This window comes from Lethenteron reissneri, chromosome 14, assembly GCF_015708825.2.
Source record: "Lethenteron reissneri isolate LAM-NWPU_2019-01 chromosome 14, ASM1570882v1, whole genome shotgun sequence".
In the NCBI taxonomy this organism is placed as follows: Eukaryota; Metazoa; Chordata; class Hyperoartia; order Petromyzontiformes; family Petromyzontidae; genus Lethenteron; species Lethenteron reissneri.
The window spans coordinates 10,888,908-10,912,838 of NC_083792.1; the positions used below are offsets into that span (position 1 = coordinate 10,888,908).

At 46.7% G+C, this 23,931-nt stretch overlaps 1 protein-coding gene across 1 annotated transcript in view; it reads right to left on the bottom strand.

The window, feature by feature from the left end:
• LOC133342386 (serine/threonine-protein kinase D1-like) overlaps positions 1-23,931 on the bottom strand; it is a 145,941-nt gene that overhangs the window by 74,771 nt on the left and 47,239 nt on the right. Inside the window, exon 2 of the mRNA XM_061551524.1 lies at positions 4,296-4,434. Within this exon, the coding sequence (XP_061407508.1) occupies positions 4,296-4,410 (115 nt within the window). The 5' untranslated portion in view covers positions 4,411-4,434. The remainder of the gene's footprint in view (positions 1-4,295; positions 4,435-23,931) is intronic.

A 23,931-nucleotide genomic window follows, 5' to 3' on the forward strand; every position in this document is an offset into this window, starting at 1 on the left:
ACATGGATGGGAGTGGTGGCAGTGTTTAGCACATTGCACTGTCAATCCAGCATCCAGAGATCACGGTGGTAAAATGTTAACTACCTTGCCTGGTATACAGGAGGTCGTAGGTTCGATCCCAACCTTGATGCCTGTATATTTGGAGTTTGCATGTGTCTCTCCCACGTGGATTTTCATCCGGGTCCTCCGGTTTTCCCCTCCACATTTAGAAACATGCGTTTAGATAATTTGGCTACTATAAATTTCCACACAATGATGAGCCACTTCGTTGAGCTATCATTTGTGGCCAGGTCACCTCTGAAATATAGCTATATAGCTCTGTGGACCTTACCGTTTAAATACTTTAGCTTAGATCAATTCCCAGCCGACTAAGATCATTGGCATGTGATATCAGAGCTGTAATCTGTCTTCCACTCCCTTCACCAACCCAAACGGACCCCACCCAGCCCCTCCCCACCGGCATTCGTTGCTAAACTGGACGGATGCAACTGGATTATTCTCACTTTGTACGAGGAACAGTAAAAATGTGTGCATTTCTTCAAAGATAAAATATACAAAAAACTGCAAAACAAAACGTATGGAGATTATTTACACAGATTATGTTAAAAACTGCTTTTTTGGCAACATATTCTGTGTATTTAATGACATTCATTGAAATGGTAATACGAGCTTGGACTGCGTTTTGTACTATTTTTTGAATGGATTTCGCACGCAAAGAGCTCTCGCCTGAATGCATGTTTTAAATCTCAATGTGGCTCATTTTCATCTCCTGCCGTCGCTACAGTACAGTACACACACCTGCTACATTTAGCACGAGGCACTCCTTGCGCTAATTACAATTCTATTAGATGGCTCTTTATACAAGGTAATGAACTCTAGAGCTCCTTGGCGCACTGTGGCATGAACCCGGCGATCCAAGTTCGAATCCTGGCCAAGGCCGACAACGATGGCGAGTAACACCCGAACCGGTCCCGAGTGACCACCTTCACTAACCGCACTCACCGACCAATGTGGTGAAGTATGGTCAAATCAACTTCTTTGATTGGCACATGAATCGGGGAGGCCTTCATCCAGCAGTGGATCGATAAAGGGGCGTTTGCATCATGCTCCCGTTGCCTTTATCAGCAAGCATGGGGCGCCGTGGTGGAGAGCTGTTAATTACCTTACCTGGTATACAGGAGGGCATGGGTTCGATCTCGACCCTGATACCTGTATATTATGAGTTTGTATGTTCTCTCCGTGGTCGCATGGATTTTTCTCCGGGTCCTCTGGTTTTTCCCTCTACATTTAGAAATATGCGTTTAGAGTATTTGGCTACAATAAATGTGCACATGCCAAGCCACTTTGTAGAGCTATTAATTATCTGTGGCCAGGTCGCTTTTGATAAAGCACTATATAGCTCAGTGGGCATTACCTGGTATAATTAAAAAGGAATATAGTTGAATAGTTTAAAATGGTGAAGAGGGGTCAAAAGAAGGGCCCTTTGTCAATCAACCAGTGGATGGACAAACGGCTGTAAATTCCTATTACGGTTCATAAATTGCAGTCCACATCTACACTGCAGAGATGTAGGTCGCAAAAAGCCAACGCTTTCTCCGATGAAACTTGCATATTGCAGTTGCAAAGCCAGGCAAGCGAGCATCGATTTTTAAATCGGCCCACCACAAATAGACGGCGGCAATTGATTCGCCCTTTAGACATGCCACACATGTGTTTACACAATTCCGTAATTGTTGATCTACATTGGGGAATACTATAGTGTTGACGGAGCTGACCTTTCTCTGCATCACAGATGCTTACACTCCTAAATAACGGATGAGACCAGGGTATACAATGTGTGTGAGTGCAGTACGGGGAACGGCTATCATCTTCATCATCAGCCATGATAAATCCACTGCTGAATGAAGGCCTTCCCAAGTCTTCACCATCCGCCACACCTAGGACCTGCACACGAGCTAATGTTATCACTATATCCTTCATGAATGCACTCTGGGACGAATTCCCATTCCTTGGCAATCAACTCCATCACCGTTCTTGGCCACCATCATTGCTTCCAGCGATGCATCCTGGCCAAGCCTACTTACTTTTACTAACAGGTTTAATTGGGTTTATAGCCGACGTGTGCTTTCTCTAATCCGTGTGTTTCCTCCTTCTATCTGCCACTCAATGGCAAACACAAACTGCCTCAATGGATCTCAAGACACTATTATTTTAGGAGGATTCTAACTTTGGATTTTTGGCCAATTCCTCTGGAATAATTTTGCACGTGGCAGGCCATCCATATTGGCCAGATAAAATCCACCCAAGAGCAACACAAGACCAAACACACAGGGGTCTGTGGCCAAGAGCACATTACAGTACGAGCCAGTATACTAGAGTAAGAAGATGATTTATTTACTTTGTCAACCCACTGTTGGATGAATACCTTCCCTACTCGTGCTGTATTGTTCATGGGGGTTGTTTAATCATACTTCACCACCCTGGTCAATGTGTGTTGGTAAAGGGGCGCCACGGCGGTGCGGTGTTAACTACCTTGCTTGGTATACAGGTGATCATTGGTTCGATCCAGATCCTGACACCTGTATATTTGGAGTTTGTATGTTTTTGTCCCCGTGGTCACGTGCATTTTTCTCCGGGTCCTCCGGTTTTCCCCTACACATTTTGTAAACATGCGTTTAAAGTATTTGGCCACCATACATTTCCACGTGATTAGCCATCTTGTTAAGTATCATCTGTAGCGAGGTCGCTTCTGAGAAGAGCAATATAGCTCAGTGGGTCTTTTACCTTGTTGTGGCTTGGCTCTCCAACACACCGGTGTGCTGTACTAGTGACGAATTGGCATGTTCTGTTTACGTGACAACCCTTACTAGTTGGCTGTGTCGGGTGGTGGCGGGTTTTAACGACACATTTATATATTTACTGGATCTAACCCAAAAAAAACTAGATTATGGGCTTTACCTTGTACGATAATAAAAATGGTTTGTTTCAAGCAGGGCTCAACTTATTCAGATACCACTCGCCGCTGATGTTACCCATTGGCAGGAATCAAACTCAAGTCTTTGGTTTCAGAAGGCAATGAGCTAATGACTGCAAAACCATTCCCCCAGAGCAAGAACATCCCGAACAAAATGTGATTAGATGTTCCTAAATCGTGAACTCAAATTCAAGACCGATTACAGAAGGATCCACGGCAAACACACACTAGGGGTCGGCATTCTCTGGCCTCACCTTTGGTGGGAAAATCACGAAGGCCGGCCCCTGGGTGTGGAAAAAAACCCCAGAGGGTTCTACACCATGCCATGGTGATGTAGAGGCATGGCCAGATATGTATGCAAGGTGCTCGCTAACAGCACTTGCCCCAACTGCCTGCTAAGGTTCTATGGGGGATCTTCATCTTTGTGTGTATGCATGTTGAACTTCTTTTCGCGTCATTAATAAGCCAACCATGCCAATCGCAATGAGAACAAAGGATGTGTTTTCGTTCCTTGGGTTGAATGAATATGAGCGCAACCCAAGGAAAGTAATCAATTACGGATGCAAATGCAATGAAGATGACTGGAGGCATGAGAGGTTACATTTTAACCGACCGGGAGAGGTCAAAATGGTCATTGTCATTTTGAAATATGGGGAACATTTTTTGAGAGGGTTAATGGCACAGGGGAGAGGGGGGGGGGGCATTTGCTTTGTTTGGGTTAGATCGTGTAAATATCTAAATGTGTCGTTATAAACCCGCTGCCACCCGACACAGCCAACTAGTCAGAGTTGTCGCGTAAACAGAACGTGCCAATTCGTCACTAGTACAGGACGCCGGTGTGTTGGAGAGTCAAGTTTATCAAATGTTCCTTTCCTCTGTCCACCCACAGCAGTGTGAACGAGGATACCGTAGCTCAACGATGGGCCGGTCGCGTGCAGTTGGGTAAAGTGTGGGTGTGCTCCCACCTCTGCCAGTCCACCTGGCCAGCCTGGAAGAGTAGGCCTATATACACTCTCTAGAGGGGCTCTGCAGAGCATCTGCTAATGGAGGCCTTTGCACCAGCAAGAAGTCCCAGGCTGTGCCTGTACCAGGGTGAGCTGCCATCATCATCACGAGCCATGAACAGATTGCCCACAGGTGTCAACTGCACATTTCGTCATTTGTCTCCGCTTTCCTCCGTCTTGTGCCAACATCCTCAAGTAGTGCCACATCTTTCTGGCACCAATCTCTTATGTCGTTGTCGAGCCACTCTCACTGTCGTGCCCGGCATGGCAGTGCGGGAGAAACATCCCCTACGAGTGATCCCAGCCCGTGCTCTCACCAGACAGGACCACCTCCACCAGGTCTCCATCCCGAATGTCGTCGGCAGACGTCAGCAGCTGCAGGATGTTGTGGGCACTCAGGTCGTGCCGGAAGAGGAGGATCTTGTCAAACATCCCGTAGAAGCCGCACTCGGGAAACTGGAAGACACGTTCCACAGCAGCACACAGCGGCGGTCACGTGGACTGCAAAGCATTCGAAACGCCGCGTTGTTTACAATGCGGATTTGCTGTAAAGGCATTGATGAAGAGTAATGGTGGTGAACAACTCACACCCACCCGACCTCACACCTTAATGAAAAGGAAATGTTGCCCCTATTTAGGGTCACGGTTTCAAGATGGCGGCATCGCGTCGGATGGCAGGTGGGATCATGTGGGACAGCACCGGTAGTTGTTGAGTAGGAGCGGACTTCATTATTTTTTACCAGGTAAGGCCCACTGAGTTAGAGCTCTTTTGCAGAAGCGACCTAGCCACAACTGATAGGTAAACAAAGTGGCTTATCACGTGGACATTTAGATGCAGCCGAATACTCGAGATGCACACCGTTTCGAAACGTGGAGAGAAGAAAATCGGAGGACCCAATTGAAAAATCCACGCGACCACGTGGAGAACATGGAACCTCTGAATATCTCGCCGCCGTGGTGCCCCAATTCCCCACTTGGCCGTGAATCCCAGGCACCGAGCGATGAAGGAGGGAAATTAGACAGAGGTCCTCATTTCATTGCTTGCGCCAGGGTCCATTCTCACCACACCCCACGCGGCCAATTCAAGAAAACAATTGTTTAACAATGTGGTCAATAGTAGCGGTGGCTGTAGTGGGTGGTGTTGAAACTGGGTTAAGTATATAGTTTGTTGTCCTATAATGCGAGAGTTGCGTTCCTGAAGAACACCCCGTTATGGAAAAATCACGTTATAATAAATAATATATAACATAGGGTAAAGCACAGTCTGCGATAAACACGTGATATACATATTCAGGACTGGACAAAGACCGAGGCACGTGGGTCGCATCGAGAGGAATCCAGCAGCATCCCACCTTGTGCGATGCCACACAAAGGCAGCTGTACAACCGTGTATTCCTACTCGCGCCACACAGTTCCGCTCACTAGAATCGCGTTGTATACCCAATTCGCAGCCGCGTCATATAAAAATGTGTTCCCTAAAACGTTCATTGCATTCTATATACAATTCATGCGATGAAAACATGCGTTATAGGAGAAAGGACTGTACCAGCCCCTTCTCAAACCACTGCTGGATGAAGGGTCTCCTCGTGCAGACTTCGTCGTCATTTGACCACGAATCGCCATGCCGGTCGCGCTACCGGTCTGGTGCAAGTGGACGGGGAGCTAAGACCAGTTAAGAGATCGCCTGCCACTGATCATGAGAATTGAACTCGGGGCAACGGGTTCACAGTGCAGTCCGCTTAATCACTGCACCGCCGACGCACCCTGTTAAACCCACGACATGCCAAACACATACGAATCACACACAAAAAACATCGATGCTCATACGGGGATGTTTGATGCATGTATTGCGAGCCTAAGAATCAACTGTTCATCAACGAACCAATGCATTGTTCAACACGTCAGGGCAACGGCTATGTGGGCGCATGATAACCAAACTGCTCTACTGAATCTAAAGTTATACTCTTATTTTTCATACTACACACACGTCTCGTGTGCTATACTGTACACCAGTTGGCACACGACAGGCATGTCATCCATCATCACACCTTCAGAAATGTTATGCATTGTCATTATCTAAGCTTGAAGCTTTTAAAAAAAATCTAGTTTATACTGGTGGCCTCGTTGGTATTTTTCATCTAATTTATTACATTTGGATGAATTGACATGAGCTTAAGGAACATTAGCATATCGGTTATATATAGCAAATGATCAATACTAACATTCACACATATTGGTATTGTGATTGCAAAAATCAATATTTAAATTGACGTGCATAGAAAACACAAAGAACTCACTCCGCTTGTTATTTTGCAACTCATTTCCAGAACTTCTCTTTAATCCTTTCATGCTGTGAAATGCATGTTCTGGAAATTGCAACACTTATTTATCCACACCGTTCGGTTTATTCTTCTCCAGACCCAACTGGAAATGGATTAAATAACTGTTAACACGAGAGAACATTTAAACAACAACAAAAACCCGTGTGGTTTGGCCGAAGCCACATTAAAAACCCTCCAAACACAACATCGATTCCACACGGGGTCCCATAGGAAACAATTAAAGGGCACTCTCTAGACCTTCCACGCGGAGGAAAAATGATGGGTCGGGTCTCTTGCACAGGATCCCACAGAGGGTGGGATCCTGTGCAAGGGAGGGGGAGTTCCTTTGGCTTCCGCAGAATCACAAACTCACGGGGTTCGCCCATCCCTGCAGCACTGTACCATGTCCTGTTTTGTATGGGACCATCCTCTTGGGGTAAATGGTAATAATAATAATGTTTGTACATTTTTCCATTCTCAGACGACTCAATAAAGAAAACGCACGCTTAAGTATAAGCATGTCAACAAATCAAAACATTAAACTTGTTTTCCTAATACCTTGAAACGTATGTATGGTGAACTTCTTTCGCACCGTACATAGCCAACTGCGCTAATCAGAGTAAAATCGAAGTGCAATAATTGTCGTTAATCCATGAAGGTGTCACCGAGTCTCAAGATGTTTTCTGGAGGGTCCTGTCTGCATTGAGGCAGAGGGAAAACGTCGCCAGTAGTCGAGTGGCACTTTCTCTCCATTCCCTCTCGCTGCAGGACCTACAGTATTCAATAATGGTAAAAGTGCCCTTCAGTTGCCTAGGAATAACCATGCCCTACATTTACCTAGGAAAGCCTCACCTCAATTCTCAAAGCTCTCTTCAGCGCAAACTGACCCATGCATACACTCTCCAGCTTCTGGGTGATTGGACCATGAGCTGTTATAGGTTGTAGAGTTATGTGGTGAACAGCAAAATAAATAATTGCACACTATTTTTTATGTTTGGACGTCTATTCCCCCATCTGACCAACTCGGAATAAACAGGGTGGTGAAGCATGGTCAAATAATCGTCAAGATCCACACGGTGTGGGAGGCCTCATCCAACAGTGGAATGACAACGGTCTTTACATATTAAATGAAGCAACAACAACAAAAAACATTCCAGCTATTCTCACTCTCCCGATGGATGAAGGGCTTCCCCACACCACCTCGTCCATGGGGTATTGCTTGACCGTCCTTTATCGAGCTGGTGGGGTTGGTCAAGGTGCTGGGCAGGTAGAGAGAGCGGGACCAGTTGCACTTGCATCTATGTTGGAACTTCTGTCGCACCGTATGTAGCCGACCGCGCTAATCGGAGGTACCCCGGGGGAAGGACGACAAACTAAACGGTTCTGACGTCACTTGCCGCCGACGACCTCAGCCGTGGCTAGGAATCGAAAACCCTGTCCCCGGATTTCAGAGCACTGCACACACCAACCGCCGTACCGCCGACTCCACATCCTGCCCGAGGACACGTACATACCGATATTCGCACCTTACGATTAGCACGGTTGGCTACGTACGGCGCGAAAGAAGTTCAACGTACGTACTACATTCCTCGGCCCACGGACATGACACAAAGCCGAGACCGAGTTGTTACGCAAGAGGCTGGGCGGGCACTTGGCAAGGGAAATTGCCAGAGGGGGGGTGGGGGGGGGGTCAGGCAGGGCGGCGGGGGGGCGAAGGAACAACAAATGGAAGTGCGGCCACCTGGGAGGACAGGGCAGCAGGAAGCTCGAGAGCAGAGCTCCGCTCACGGGAAGTGGCGATGGCTTGTACACTGCCCCCATGGTCAAACTCGCTGCCGTGTGCAGCAGCAGCAGCGGCGGCAACAGTCGACGTCGTAGCAGAGCACCGGCAAAACAGGATGTGAGACCCCTTCTTGGTTCTTTCGGCAAGCAGGACGGCTGCTTGTGTTGTGGCCGAAACGTCGTGAGAATTATTTTATTGTGTTTTATTTTTATTATTTTATTATTTCTATTCTACGTGACTTTACCGAAAGAACCAAGAAGATGAATCCCTGCAGTCACGAAAGCTTTAACTTTAGGATGTGAGACCGTTCCCATTTGATTTCGCCAGTGCTCGATGCTACCACATTGCTCAGGGGTGGGCTGCTCGAGGTTTATGTAACGTTAAAAAAACACACACACAATTTACCATTGGAATTGGCACTGCCAACCCCATTAGCCATGATCATGTCCAGGTTAAAGACATCCCATATCTCCTCTACCCACACCTGAAGTCATTCAACAGTCAAGGCTATACGGGGGATCTTTTTAATTTGCATGGTGATGACTTGGGGAGGCCTTCATCCAGCACCGCATTGACCAGGACTCGTAATGGTGATGATGCATTTTACATTTACAGAAAAGCTGCATTGAGTGTCAAGGCGTTCTTATCAGGAGGCTCCTGCTACGTTTGGACTGTTGGCCAATTCCCCAAACGAGCGTTTCGCTTCATGCAGGATGAATCTGGAGTCACCGTAGAAAACCTGCCGCGTGAGATCGTCACCCAGCAGTGGATTGAAACGTGACCGATGGCGACGATGACGACGGCAGTGTTTACACATTGAGCATGCGATTGGCTAACCGCATCACAGATGCCGCCCCTCTCTCCGTGGCGCGCACTCTTTCGTCCTCCACGTGGCCCCCGTGGGGGTCTTCAAAGGGTGAGGCACCCGGAGATTCCAAACAAACCTCGAGGGGTCAGAGGAGGGTCAAGCCCCTCTGGGTGTCCTCACAACCCTTTACCCTCGCATTCACACCCCGGCCACAGCCCAGGCCTCCACAACACAGCCCGCTTTCAAGTGCGGGCGCCTTCTGGCCAGGAGGTGCCAGCGGGTGTTGGTGGTGTTGGTGGTGTAGAGTGGTGGCGCAGCGGTGAGCGCGCTGCGCTACGAACCCTGGCGATCAGAGTCCGATTCTCATGCATGGGCAACACAGGTGACGAACATCTGAACCGGTCCTGGGCTTCCCCTAGGTCGACTCGGACTTAAATGAGTACCTAGTGTGTAAATATCGCCACTGGGGAGACAAAGGCGGTCGGGCGTGGTGCTGGCCACCCACCCCCTCGTGTGCCATGCCAGCATTAACAGGTGCTTGCTAACAGCACTTGCCCCAACTGTCTGTTAAGGCTATACGGAGGATCTTTGTATTTGGTGGTGTCAGTGCCTAGAGTTCCAGCCACTTGCAGGATGTTTTTGTACAGATGCTTCCTACTAGGCTACCGAGACGCAGCACCATGCATGACCGTGCATGCCCGTATGTCAAGCGCTCCACTATTATTTACCTCGCTTATTTCCGTTCTGGATTGCAAATGTGACGTATGACTTTTAAAGCTAAATTAGCGTAAAAAAAGTATTTTAAACGTCAGCCGATAACTGGTTTAATTACCAAAATACCGATATAATGTATCGCTGTTCTGCAGTAATTCGTTTAAATTACAATAAAGCTGGATACATTTTTTTGGAGGGGTGGAGGGGTGTGGGGCCTCACAATCCAAGGCCAAGAGGCTCCCATACAACTTCTGCGTTCATTTGGGCCCGATGATCAAAGTCGCCCCACATCGCGACAGCTTTCAGGAGCACAAAGCGGCCCATCACAAAAGCCCCCTCGTGCAATTGTGAGTGGGGTCCCCCACCATAGTTCAACATACACACACACGCACGCCGGCCAGGACAGTCTATTTACAAAAAAAAAAATGCCATCAGCTTCAAGGTCAGAGAGGTCATCACGGTCAATGCCGTTAATGCCGCCACGCTTATATTTCCTTCAGCGAGGTCCTGCAGTTGTTGCAAAGTTATCATCTGACCTCCAAGGTCTGCTTTCACAGTATCCAACGATCTGGCCTCAGGTTTTCTCCTGGGTCACAAACCTGTGGCTACCACTCGATTTCCGGTCTTGATCATCTGGCCTTGTCTACCCCTGCATGTGTTCCCACCCAACACTACCTCCTGTTGTCTCATAGTAATAAGCGTCATTAATTTACCGCCCACTATTGGATAAAAGTCTCCCCCACATGCCATGTTGATCGCCGATGTGTTTGGCCACACTTCGCGATGCTTGTGAGCGAGCGCTGGCCAAGGGCGAGTCTCAGGACCCTTTCAGACATCGCTCGCCACCGATGTCGGCCAAGGCTAGGAATATAACTCAGATAGCGTTCAGAGCGCAGTGTGCTAACCATGCTTGAATGTAACATTGAACTTCTTTCGCACCGTACGTTGCCAACCACGCACATTGCAGGTGCGGGGGAACACACATAAACCATCATGCCATTACATCCCCGAATGATATTAACGACACTGTATTGGCACGTTCTATTACGAACGACCAGCTTGCACAAGTGCTGTGTTACGAAACGAGAAAGCCATTTCAGCTTTGAAATTTTCTCCGGGAACATTTGGGAGGGGAGCATCGGTTGAGACACTTTGTCAAGTCCAGTTCCGTCACTCTGGGCATTTGTTCCTGCGTGTGCGCGCCCGCTCCCATTCCACCGCCACAAATCAATCATCGTTCCTCTGCGCGCGTGCCTCCTTTCGGCTGCCACTTCGAGACTGTTTTTGGGCCACCAGTCTCTCTCTTCTCTCTCTCCCTTGCGGCAAATTGTTCTGCCCAAGGTGCGAATTTCTTTTCATAAAACACAAGCAATTCAGCGAGTCCATCGGCAATCACCATGTCTCTTTTACGAAAAAGAAAGCTGGTAATTTGTTCATTTTTTATATTGTGTTTTTTCGCGAAAAAAACCACGGGTCAGGTACAACACGTCGGTGTTCAATAGAAGAGGGACAAACACATCTGCTGGGAATTTCCAATCAGAGTGTCTAGGGCAGCCATAGGAGAGGTAAAATACGACCCCCCCCCCCTGCCCCCCGCTGAGCTGGAAATATTTTTTTGAATGAGAAAAGAACAAAAAATAAGGTGTGAAGGAATAAAATGTTAGGGGTGGAGCGCGAGTGCAGCGGTAGTAAGCACATGACGCTTCGAGCCCCCGAGAGTTTGATTCCAGACCTCGGCTGATATCAGCAGTGAGTGGCATCCAAACCGGTCTCAGATCTCCCCATTCACCAAGCTTTGCTGGTCAAACATACCCTCACGATTAACTTTGTCACAGTTGCAGCCATCTTGGGAACAACCACTCGTCCACATGAATCAGGCTCTTGTTTGTTCGGTGACAAATACAACAACCGTCATTCGCCAATAAGTGGCGGTGATGTCACCACGACGCTTGTGCCAGGCCATGTGCACCTTGAGGCCACGTGAAGTGTCGAACGCCCGCTGGCAGGGGTCACGGGGCAGACCCAGGTGCCACGGGTCGACTGAGATGAGTGGCCGATGCACCACCTGTGCCCCCTACTGTGCCAACTTGCTGTGCTTTAGCCACCCGTCACTCCGCTCATTGTTGTGAGCGTTGCTCCTCCACCCTCCGTTGTTGTTGGAGGGCGACTGCCTCCAACTGCCCAGGAGCGTCCTTTACGAGCCTCCTCCACAGAGGCTGATCTTGACACTGCTGGTACCAGTCATCGGCAAGTCCACTCAGCTCCACATCTTCCTGTACCACATCACTCCATCTCCTCTCGAGCCTGTGCCGTGCTTGTTTAGCCCCCTCTATCCGGCCAAACAAAAAGGCATACGGGCTACATGACCCAGCCAATGCAGCCTTGCCTGCCGGAGGAGCTCACCGATGGGACTTTGTCCAGATTTTTCAAGGATTTGTGAGCTGCTCACACAGTCCAGCCTGGTAAAACCCAAGACGGATCGTAGGCAGGCCAGCCTAAATGAGCACATGACCGGCTCCGGTTCGACAGCACAAACACACGTACACGTTTCTCCTCTAGTGCTGCGCTGGGTTGTTCAAAAAAGTGAATCTATAGCATTCAGGCCAACAACGCGACCCGGAAATCTTTGCTCTCCTTGCAGCACTTGTGCCGGTCGCGGATGAGAAACCGCACACATTTGGTGCTCTTGGCATCGATGGATTTCCAACGGGCCATTTGAAAGCGGCACTGATAAATTGCGGACGATCTCCCGTGAAGTCTGCTCAACAAACAGCAATCAAACGGCACCTACGCCCGGCAACAAGAAAGACGCAGTAATGGAGAGGGGAGGGGCGGCGTGAATCGCAATTGATCACAACCTCCCCGGAAGCTCTGGGAGTGTTATTGTTGCGATGATTTGAAATCAGCTTGCAATTCACTCTTGAAGAAATGGTTGCATTTTCAAGCGACTTTGTTACATGTCACTGGATGTAGCACTTTGTCGGAGGGCGGGGGGGGGGGGGCTCCTGTGCTCAGGAGGTAAAGGCTAAGAGCAGGATTATCCTTTGAAGTTAAGGTGAATCAGAGTGACATTAAGGTCATCCACGCTGGCAGCTCAATCGAGGAAATAAATAAATGTCCGTGTGCCTCATTATTCCTTCATCCCCAAGCAGAGGTTAAGGATACCGCTGTCAAAATCCATTAGTTTCGTTCATTTGCTTTTGCACAAGGCCAACATTTATTCAATTTCTGTACTCTTTAATTAAGCTTGTAAGCAGTAAGTGTGAAGAAGGTAACACTTTAGTGGACATGGGTGAAACAAGCAATCAAGGTGGAGAGGGAAGCCCGATTCAGTTTTATAAACACCCGGCTAAATTTGAAATATATTTTTTTGCTTTAAAAAAAAAAACCCAATAACGAATATAAACAAGAGCTTAACGCATTCCCCTCAGGCAGTGTAGCTGCCGAGTGAGATTGATTGTGGTGGGAAAAAAAAGGAACGAGTCCCATGCTGGCAAGGCATGAAGGCTCATAAGGCCTAGGATCGAGAGACCTGGCAGATGTCCTCACCGCCAGCCGGGATGAACGGCGACACTTGTGGCCTTCGCTCGCGCACGCAGCCCCGGTGGTTCCAGCTTGCCGCTCCCAAAGAGGAGATTTCACGACGAGGATTAAACCAACGCGATATAATCCAGAGCACATTTATAATACTGTTGGCTAAAAGCTTCCGCATCAAGGCATTTCGGTAATCGTCCGTCCCATCTGCTTCCATTATAGTTGCGCGACAATCGAGCAGCCACTGCGCGTCATGATTGTACACGTAAACATCACACACTGCGCATTTCATTACACTGTACAGGCACTCCAGGAGGAATGCACTCCCGCAATTAGAGCAATCGCCAGGATTCGTGTTCACGGCTTGATTCAATCATATTTTCACTATCTTGTTTTTATCGTTGTCATACAGTGTGTTTTCTCTTGTTTATCCCATCAGCCCAAACATGACGTTAGCCCATCGTGAATACAAAAAAATGTATAACTATAATAACGCGCGGCTGTTTGTCAATCCATTGCCGGATTGTCTCGCCATGCCGTGCTTCACAGGAGCCCAATTTCACTGCAGGTTCGTGTCGCATGGTGGCAAGGACCAGTTGAGATGATCGCTCGCCAGCCATTGCTCTAAGCAGGGAATGGGAATTGAAACTCAAGTTTTACTGGGGGTTCAATACGCACAGGTCGCCAATCACCGCGAACATGAGACTCCCTCCCGAGGACTACACCCTTAGTGCCATCATTGGGCAGTCCCTCTCACGCGGCGCAGCTACCTTGGTCAATGGTCGGGGCGGGTGACAACCTCCTCGGCAAACCAGGGGCACACGGCTCTGGCTTGGGGTGCGCACATCACCCCGGCGCTTTCGCCATCCGCTACGCAACCGCAAGCACCGCTCCGATGGTCGGCCGTCGAGTGCAAAGCTGGATGACGTCCAACCGCATTCGACGACGCGCACCATCATCATCATGTCCCCCCTTACATTCGTCGTGAGAAGGCCCTATTGTCCATTTATTTATTTTACTTACCAAGTAAGGCCCACTGAGCTATGTAGCTCTATTTTCAGAAGCGACCTGGCCACAAATCATAGCTCAACGAAGTGGCTTATCACGTGGAAATTAATAGCAACCAAATACTCTAAACGTACGTCGATTCTAAATGTGGAGGGGAAACCCGGCGGACCGGACGAAAAATCTACGTGACCACAGGGAGAGAGACTAGGCAAACTCCAAATATACAACAGGCGTCAAGGGTCGGGATTCAATCCACGGCCTCCTGCATACCAGGCAAGGGAGTTAACATCTCGCCACCACGGTTCAGACGGGAGGAGAATACATTCATGCAGACACGAGAGAATCTCCCTCTACACCACGGACATAATTGACCTGGCACGAGCCCGCTCGTCACGGGACACCCCGTGTGGTGTCTCCGACAAAAAACAATTGCTCAATGACGACTCGACCACTGGTTCGTCTTCAAGGAGACCTGGCGACCTGGCAACCGTCGTGGGCCCTACTCAACAGGTTCCGTACCGGCCAGGGACCCCGTGCAGCGTGACTATTGCGTACACTCTGTGGATGTGTCGACGAGTGGCCCCCCTCAACGGTAGTCTCAGGGCCCCCCTCCTGCCTCCGCACTGCTGAGGAAGTGGCTGTCGCCTGGCTCGGCAAGATGAACAGACCATGGTAATAATTATTATTCATGATAAATAAACCACTTCAATGCCGCTGCCCCCATCACTTGCATATAATTATTTATGTCCCTAACAAAAGCCAGATGACCAGAAGAAAGTTGACTGGTGCATCCTCTTGGCACTAAAGTTTCCTCTTTTTCAAAGATATTTATTTTAGAATTAACCATTGCAAATTTATTGAAGCCGAAATTATTACATTGCATGAAATATTTTTTTTTACTTTTCAGCACAATGGCACTTTACCTTAATTTCAATATTAGTGATCTAGCGTGTGCCATTTAATGCAAGTAACAAATAAACACATTTATTTGCCAACAACTAGGTTAAATAAATTAAGAGCCAAGAAAAACAAGTGTCGTCTGTTAGTTAAGGGGCCGGGATCAGTCATCTGCTGAAGTTTTTTTGGCTAGCTTTCTAACAAAGGTGGTCACTGCATCACGCACTTTCAGATGGGCTTCTGCTGCCGCCTGGAACACTCTTGCACTTTTAATTGACAATTGTCTTATCAAGTGCTTTTTTGTTTAGTTTGTTGTCCTTCTGCCGCACCTTTGATTAGCACGGTTGACTATGTACGGTGCAAAAGAAGTTCAACATACATACATACACCCCTTATGCCGTGTGCGCATACACACGAGGTGCGTTTTCTAATTTATAATTCTAGTTCCTGCCATGTATTCCATAATGACAGCGACCGGTTTTGACCTCTTTTTCAGCTAAAGTGGAACACATCATGCATCCAATCTACTCCATCGCCTTTGCATCCATAATTGCTTGTTTGCCTTGGGTCGTGCTCTTATTCAATCAGCCCAGCAGGGGAAAAAAATAAAAAATACATCTTTGTTCGATTAACGGAGCACGTCAGCTTACAGGCAGCGGTTTTCACTGAACAGAGTGCAAGCAACAACAGTCACAGTGAATTTCGATTTAAAGCGTTCGTGACTGCAGGGATTCATCTTCTTGGTTCTTTCGGTAAAGTCACGTAGAAGGGAAATAATCAAATAATAAAAATAAAACATAATAAAATAAAATAATTAGTTCATTATGTTTTATTTTTATAATTTTATTACTTCCCTTCTACGTGACTTTACCGAAAGAACCAAGAAGATGAGTCACAGTGAACTCGTACCATTCACACGGCCAGTGGCGTAGCGTTGTTGGCAAGGGCCCTCCCTGGAGTGCCACGGTGGCTCGGAGATGTTAACGACCTCGCCTGATATGCAGGAGGTCGTGGGTTTGATGCCGACCTTGATGCCCATTGTATATTTGTAGTTTGTATGTTCTCCCCGTGGTCGCGTGGATTTTTAGCCGGGTCCCCTGGTTTTTCCTTCCACATTTAGACACGTGCACTTAACAGTATTAGGCTACTACGATACATTTCCACGTGATAATCCACTTCGTTGAGCTATCATTTGTGGCCAGGTCGCTTCTGAAAGAGCTATAGAGAGCTCAGTGGGCCTTACCTCGTAAAAAAAAATTGTTCAAGGAATTAAAATGGGACCCCCCCCGTCCCATTTCCCTCCCACCTTTGTAGCCGGGTGCAGGAGCCCCCACCCCCAACCCCTCCAGCCCCGTGATCTCCAGTGCAGCTGCACTGCCTTCACACTCAATAGGTATAGCTACGACCCTGCGTGTACGGGCCGCGCACTAACTTTTTTTCTGGAAGACTTTGCAGTTTTTTCCTGGATTGTTCTGTTTGCACATAGTCACTTTAAGATGTTTTCTTGTTCATGTTTTTTGTTTGTTGCAGTTGCACCCGATTCAAGAGCCGAAGGGCTCACAGGACTATACCAAATAAATGCAAGTGAAAAAAAACCTGTCATCAACAAGCACGCTATTTTGCCGAAAGGTCGCCCCGCTCCCTTTCCTCTGCAACTCTCTCCAGCGGCTGGCGCTCAAGGTCCCGACGATGCTCGCCGCACGCCAGACCCCAGCGTGCGCCACCCATGTTGTGGGAAACGCCGGCATTGTTTTTCATTTGTTTGTTTTTATGTCAAACGCCGAGTTTCCATGGTCACCATTGTTATTGTTTTTTTTTATATTTCATAAGCGGTGTTTGTTCGGACAAAAATTGCTCTTTAAATTTATTAGCGCGAACACTAAATATTTTACACTTCCTTCCAAAAATAAACTTGTTACTTTGCTAAGAGGATAAAAATGTACGCGCCTTTAACATTTTCATGTAATTAATACACTTGCAACACCCGATTAATCATATCTAACCTAAAACAACGTCTAAATCGCAAAGTGTAATAACAGCACGCCGTGTCAGTGGGAGCAATTGGACAGAAACCATTCTTTGTTAGACCACGGTGCATTACTCGATTCGCACAAATAATATCCTGCTTATTAGAAAGCCACTATATTCTACATTGCGAGGATGTCTATGAACAAGAGGTATTCTACCCCATTGATCTCTCACCGTTCATGAAATTCACCAAAAGGTAGAGAGGCAGCTCTGCAATTGCTTTGCTTACGTCCCTGCTGACGGAAGTGCTTCCACTAGAGCAGTGGTTCTTAACCTTCACTGCAGCCTTGCAACTCTTTGGTTCTCAATTGTAAAAAAATATATAATGTTAATAAAATACGTAGGTTTGATGAAACAAAGTAAGTTGTACTTACGTGCTCGTGTTTAATTAGTCTTTTGATGAGTTACCTTCTAAAAAAAGCCACACGTCTCGCACCCTCACGTGAAGAACCACTGGTTCTAGATTTGAAGCTTTCGTGACTGCAAGGATTCATACACTCTTAGGTTTTTTAGGTAAAGTCACGTAGGTAAAAAATAAAATTAAAATAAAATCACGACGTTTCGGAGGCAACACAAGCTTCTGTCTTCAGGTGGAACCGTCACAGCACGATAGCTGTATCAAGCACGATAGCTGTATCAAGTGATACAGCAATCGTGCTGTGACGGTTCCACCTGAAGACGGAAGCTTGTGTTGCCTCCGAAACGTCGTGATTTTAATTTTACTTTCATTAATTTTAATTTTATTTTTTACCTACGTGACTTTACCGAAAAAACCTAAGAGTAAGAACCACTGGTTTAGAGAGAATTATAGAGAGCCCCTTCCAGAGCAGTGCTTCTCAGAGTGTGGTCCCTGGTACCACCAGGTGGTCCGCCACATTCCTCCAAGTGGTCCCGCAGAGCTGTGACGCAAACGCAGGTTGATCCGGAAATAATGACAACGTTTATAACTTTTTTTGGACATTAATTAACATTTTAGTGATATTTCATTTCAATTAAGTAAACTACCCTAACATATAAATGCCGCCCTCCTCGCCCCCCCCCTAAATAAACACCCTTTAAAATGCTTTTTTATATTCCAGTAACAATAATCATTGAGGATGAGTGGTATTTAGAGCTGAGAGACGTGGATGCGTGTTGGCACCAGGGGGGGATGGGTGGGTGGGTGGGCTGGGGTGGAGTGGGCGGTCCGCGGAAATGTTTGCATCGGTTGAGCGACTCAGCGGGCCAAAACAAGGTTGAGAAACACTGGTGCAGTGGGCGTTTGGAAGCATTTCTGTCAGCAGTGACGTAACCAAAGCCATTGCAGGGAAGCTCTACTTCCTACTGACTTTCATAAAAAGGTGAAAGATCGACGAGGTAGAACATCTCTTTTTGCACGGACATCCTAGGAATGCAGAACATCGTGGCTTTCAAATAAGTAGGAGATTATTTGTGCAAATTGAGTAACGCATCATGGTTTAACACAGAATTGTTTCTCTCGGATTGCTCCCACCTGGCACAGCGTGCCGTTATTACACTTTGTATTCTAGGAGGGAGACACCACGAATAGAAAGAGAGTTACGTTTCAATCACGCAACATTTGATTCTCAGGAGGTTGGAATACCAAGAGAGCGTGCTCCTATGGAAGCCAGAGGTCTTAATTTGTGGGAGTACCCACATTTTACCCCGCCAAATCGACCAACTTGTAGTGTACACATTTATAATACTGCTGGGTGGACAGAGGTGTTGGAATTGAGAAATTAAGTGCTCCATCTAAACTGTGATGATACATGTGAATTGCCCCCCACCCCATGTTTGACCTGGTACCCATCTAAAAAAAAAAATCTGTTGTATTGACCTGCTGTAGTCAGTAAAATGTACGTTGCGTACAGATTGCAGAAGAACATTTTATTACATTGCTCAGAGCTTTATGTGCTTGCGTAGTGAAAGGGGATCTTGTTTTACATAATTGCTGAATACGTTTATAGGCACGCCGTTACATTGCCATGTATTGTCATTCAATAACGCGTCCAGGATTTGCTCAAAATCTACAGCGCAATATGATTTAATACAGTATCATAATTACAATTGAAGCTGGCTGCACATTGCTGTAGCGTGGTTGGCATGGACCCCCAAACGCAGGGAAGGAAATGTCCTGCCTGTTCATTTTTCATCCCGATCCTAGGCTTACATATGGGCCCCATCTCGCCTTTGGGTCATGGTGCAGTTGTTCTGCCGGCAGCAGTTGATAGCTTTGCTACTGGGCAGCACTTCAAGTCAAATGCATCCGTAGCAATGTGTGTGTGTATATGATAAGCCAGTGGGTTCTACAGCATATTCACAGCACTAACGTGTCTAAAGCCACACTCAGGAATTACGGTATTCTCGAGATTATTAGATGGACTTTTCTCCCCGTGTTTGAAGGCTAAAGTTTGGTATGCGTATTACAATTTAAGGAATGCATTGTCGTCTAGGAAATAAGTTTTAATGAAGTCATTTAAAATAATCTTCAAGAAGATAGTTGTCCGTAGTAATACTCTGGCCATATTTCATAACTAAATAAATCAACACCCTTGATTGCGATTTTGCCGGGACTACGAAATCTTCCTGGATTTATTTTTTTAATGACCCCAGAGTTTGGACTGCGTCTCATCTTCCAGAGCAACTGAATATACAGAGTACGGCAACTCCCACGAACGTCCTCATTCAGGCGTGAGCCCGGTTTATAAAAAATTTACCCTTAAAAACAAAGTTTTTCACTATAAATTCTTTATATGCGTGGCGGCTAGAGTCCTCTCGTCCTCTGGCTTGAGATGGCTGCCACCTATGGGTCAGATGATTGCCTGCCACCATTAAGCAATTGGTAATTAAAATAAAAAAATGTACCTAAAAAGTGTAAAATTTTTGAAAAAAAATTTCACGAACATTAATTGTCACGCACAACGAGTCTGTGTGGATAATGTCAGCTCGATTGGATCACGGGAAGTGGGTTAAAAAACGACCGAAAGATTTGCACGGTCGTAAGCGCGCAAGCAAGCAAGCAAACTTAATATAAAGGATTTAAAAAGACTGCAGAAGCATCCGCGACCACCCGAGCACCTTGCCAGGGTGCTGACACTCGGCGCAACGGGCGTTGCGCGCGGTGGGAAAGCAAGGGCAGCCGCCCGTTTGGTGTCAGCGCAGCCAACAAGAGGGATAGAGCACTGGGGCACGGCCAAGCCCCACAATGGCAATGGCACATATACTGGGATGTAGCCCACTGGGATTTTTGCACATTTTCGTGTACGATGCTTTTTCTGCAATATTTTTGCTGTCTTTTCTTGGATTTTCTGTTTGCACTCAGTCACATATTCACTTTAAGATGTTTTTTCTTCTTGGTTCTTTTGGTAAAGTCACGTAGAAGAGAAACACAAAAATAAGAAAAATAAAACATAATAAAATATTTTTTAGTATTTTATTATTTCCCTTCTACGTGACTTTACCGAAAGAACCAAGAAGATGAATCCCTGCAGTCACGAAAGCTTTAAATCGAAATTTAAGATGTTTTTTTTTCATGATTTTGTTTTTTGTTTGTTGCGGTTGCACCCGATTCAAGAGCCGAATGCCTCACATGGCTATACCTAATAAATGAACTTGAACCCGTTTGTTCATAGCCAGCTCTTGTACAAACGGCAAGTGCCACCCGCAATTACCAGCACCGCTCATTCCACAGCCTCAAAAAAATGTGAGGCGCAAGCTAAACAAACACACACAGCTGTGTACTCTCAGTTGATAACTCACTTATTATTTCCCCTCGCTTAGTCAACTTCCCTTCCCCATCATCACCTCCCCCTCCGCTCATCTTCCTGACCCATTCATCCCCACTCGCTCATCATTAAATCACTCATTGTCACTTTCATTATCGCTTGTTTCAGAACTCATCATTATACCCATGTAGCACCATCCTTCTCATCAACTCATTTCATTACACTATTCTGCTGTACAAATAGTTAATCATTTGTTTAGCGCCTTAGTCGAAGGTGCTATATATATATATTTAAATGAGTAGAGATTTTTTTTTTATTCTCGATAATGCATTTGCAGTGGTGCACAAGCACACATAGTAAAACAAATTAACGTCTTTGTCAATACTACCTATCCCTAAACGGAAATATACATAGTTTTCATGAGCGACCTTTCAGACAGTGGCCCTTCTTCAAAAGCAGATAAATCACGGGCAAGTTCCCTTGACGTTTGCAAGTTCATTCACTCAACGACACGAAATAAAAGTCAGATTTATAGCATGCACGATTTTCGAACAGCGAGTCGCGAACAAGAGTCCAGTGGTGCCATGGCCCATTCATCAAAAGCATCAAGGATATCATCCAGAGGCCAGCAGGCCAATAGGCTGATGGATAGACAGATGTGGAGAGATGGACAGCTCTCTGGCTATTCAAAAATATCATGGCCCACAATTCATAACACGGCACTAGTCTTTTATGCAAGAGTACTTTCACAATCCAGCAGTATGCTTGACAAGCCTGCTGACAAGACCCAGGAGGTCAACATCTGTCAAAAGTTTGTCGAGACAAATCCTTCCGAATAATATTAGTCTGGAAGGCCAGCACAAATATTTTCTACGCGATGTTTATTTTTTTGTACGCGAACGACAAACACGTACGCAGCAATACCCCGGTTTACGTCGCCGATGCGTTCCTGCAAGGGGCGACGACGAATATCGACGTCAAAACATTTTTTTCCAAAATCACCAAAATATATGACTAAAAAATATACAGTACATGCTTTTCATCGTGACGCAAAGTAGTTCCTCTACAGGGCAGGCGCAGGTGATGGCGCGAGGCGACGGACACACGGGAGGACTGACGATGCCGTCAGCGACGTAAGTGCGGGTCGCGGCAACGCAAATCAGGCAGCGGTGTTAATAAAGCGATGACGTATTTTTTAATCCTTTATATTAAGTTCACTTGCTGCTTGCTTAGGACCGTGCAAATCTTTCGGTCGTTTTTTAACCCACTTCCCGTGATCCAATCGAGCTGACATTTTCCACACAGACTCGTTGTGCGTGACAATTAATGTTCGTGAATTTTTTTTCTCCAAAATTTACACTTTTTAGGACAAAAATATTATATTTAATTACCAATTGCTTAATGCTGCCATGCAATCATCTGACCCATAGGTGGCAGCCATCTCAAGCCAGAGGACGAGAGGACTCTAGCCGCCACGCATATAAAGGATTTATAGTGAAAAACTTTGTTTTTACGGGTTGCACTTGTTCGAAACGTTGTCAACGGGGGAGACGTAAATCGGGGCATTACTGTATCCGCATATTAATTTATCTATCATCATATTGTCATCATCGTGAACGTGTGGATGGGCATTAACAATTCTCCCTCGTGCATCCTCAAATCAGTACATTTCTAACGGAGCATTCTGGTTTTGATGTGATTTTTGCTGCACTTCAACCTCTTGTTTGTTCCCTTGTTCGTTATCTTTTTCATCTGCTGGAGCAGTTCCAAGTCTGTTCAAGAGCCTGCCAAAAAAAGCATTTGGCGAGCTGCAAAGAGGAAAGAACGGGGCTTTTCCGCTCTCTCTTCCCATGGTCCACCGTGGAGTTGCGACGCTTCGCTCTCTGTGCGTCTCAGTTTTTTTCCCCAATGTCAAAGGCTTCACCCTCCCCACCTCCCGTGGAGAGAGCTCTTGACACCATCTCGCGCGTGGCTCCTCTCTTGCTCTTAGCGCTCATCCATCGGCATTGTGCCAGGTGAAGCCCGCAGCAGCCCCGTAGCATCACAGATGAGCTGCCCCCCCTCCGACCCCCCGCGATCTGCTGAAATTCCTAGCTCAGACTCTGTCTTCTCGACAGACCTGCTCTCCACCTGAGGACGGCTGCTTGCGTTGTGGCCGAAACGTCGTGAGAATTATTTTATCATGTTTTATTATTTTATTATTTCCATTCTACGTGACTTTACCGAAAGAACCAAGAAGATGATTCCCAGCCCCCTTGATACATTCCTATATATAAAAAAAAGGTAAATACATTTTGGTACAACCATTGCTGTATCGCTGTGAGCATTGTGACACCGTGTCATCACCGGCCGCCCCGTTCGACGTCGTGGATGGATGACAAATGGAGCGTGATTCTCGCTCTCTCACGTCACCTTGGATGTGTGCGTGTGTGTACACTTAACTCCTTTCGCACCGCACGTAGCCAACCGTGCTAATCGGAGGTGTGGCAGGTGGGGGGGTAACAAAACTGAACACTAAAAGCAGTTCCAAAAGACGCGATCTAGAAGGAGTTGTTCAGCCTTGTCCAAACATGCGCCGTTGCACTCTGGCGTTTGTTCGATCTCGCACTGCGCTGGCGACTCGCACATCGCAGTGAGCAGACGGTCAATGAGCTGTTTATGTCACGAAATGGTTTTGACAGCTCTCCTCATCGGGGTTAGCACCCTTGACAAATAAAACTTGCATTTTGGGAAAGATATATTTTTTTCTCTATATATATTTTGCCCTTCAATTCTCACGTCGTGTGTGCTGACCACTGGTCTACCGTTTCACGCCGTACAAATATAAGCTGCTGTGTTGTCGTAATAAACTTATAATAGCTCATTCCTCGAGGGAAAAAAAACCATTCTGATAAGATGCACTATTTCGATGTAAAATCTCAACATGCCTTTCAGCAACGAATGTGAACCAAAGCATATGAAGTGGGCATCGCAAAGGCAAAAAAAACCAGCAAATGCCTAATACAACGACGCTGCTACCAAAGAAGAGAGATAGGGTAGCATGGGGGGGGGGGGGGGGGAACTGCACGCAATTTTCCACAAGCCCAAATGTGGCCGAATCATTGTCAAGCGCCCGAAAACATGAGTTGTCATTCT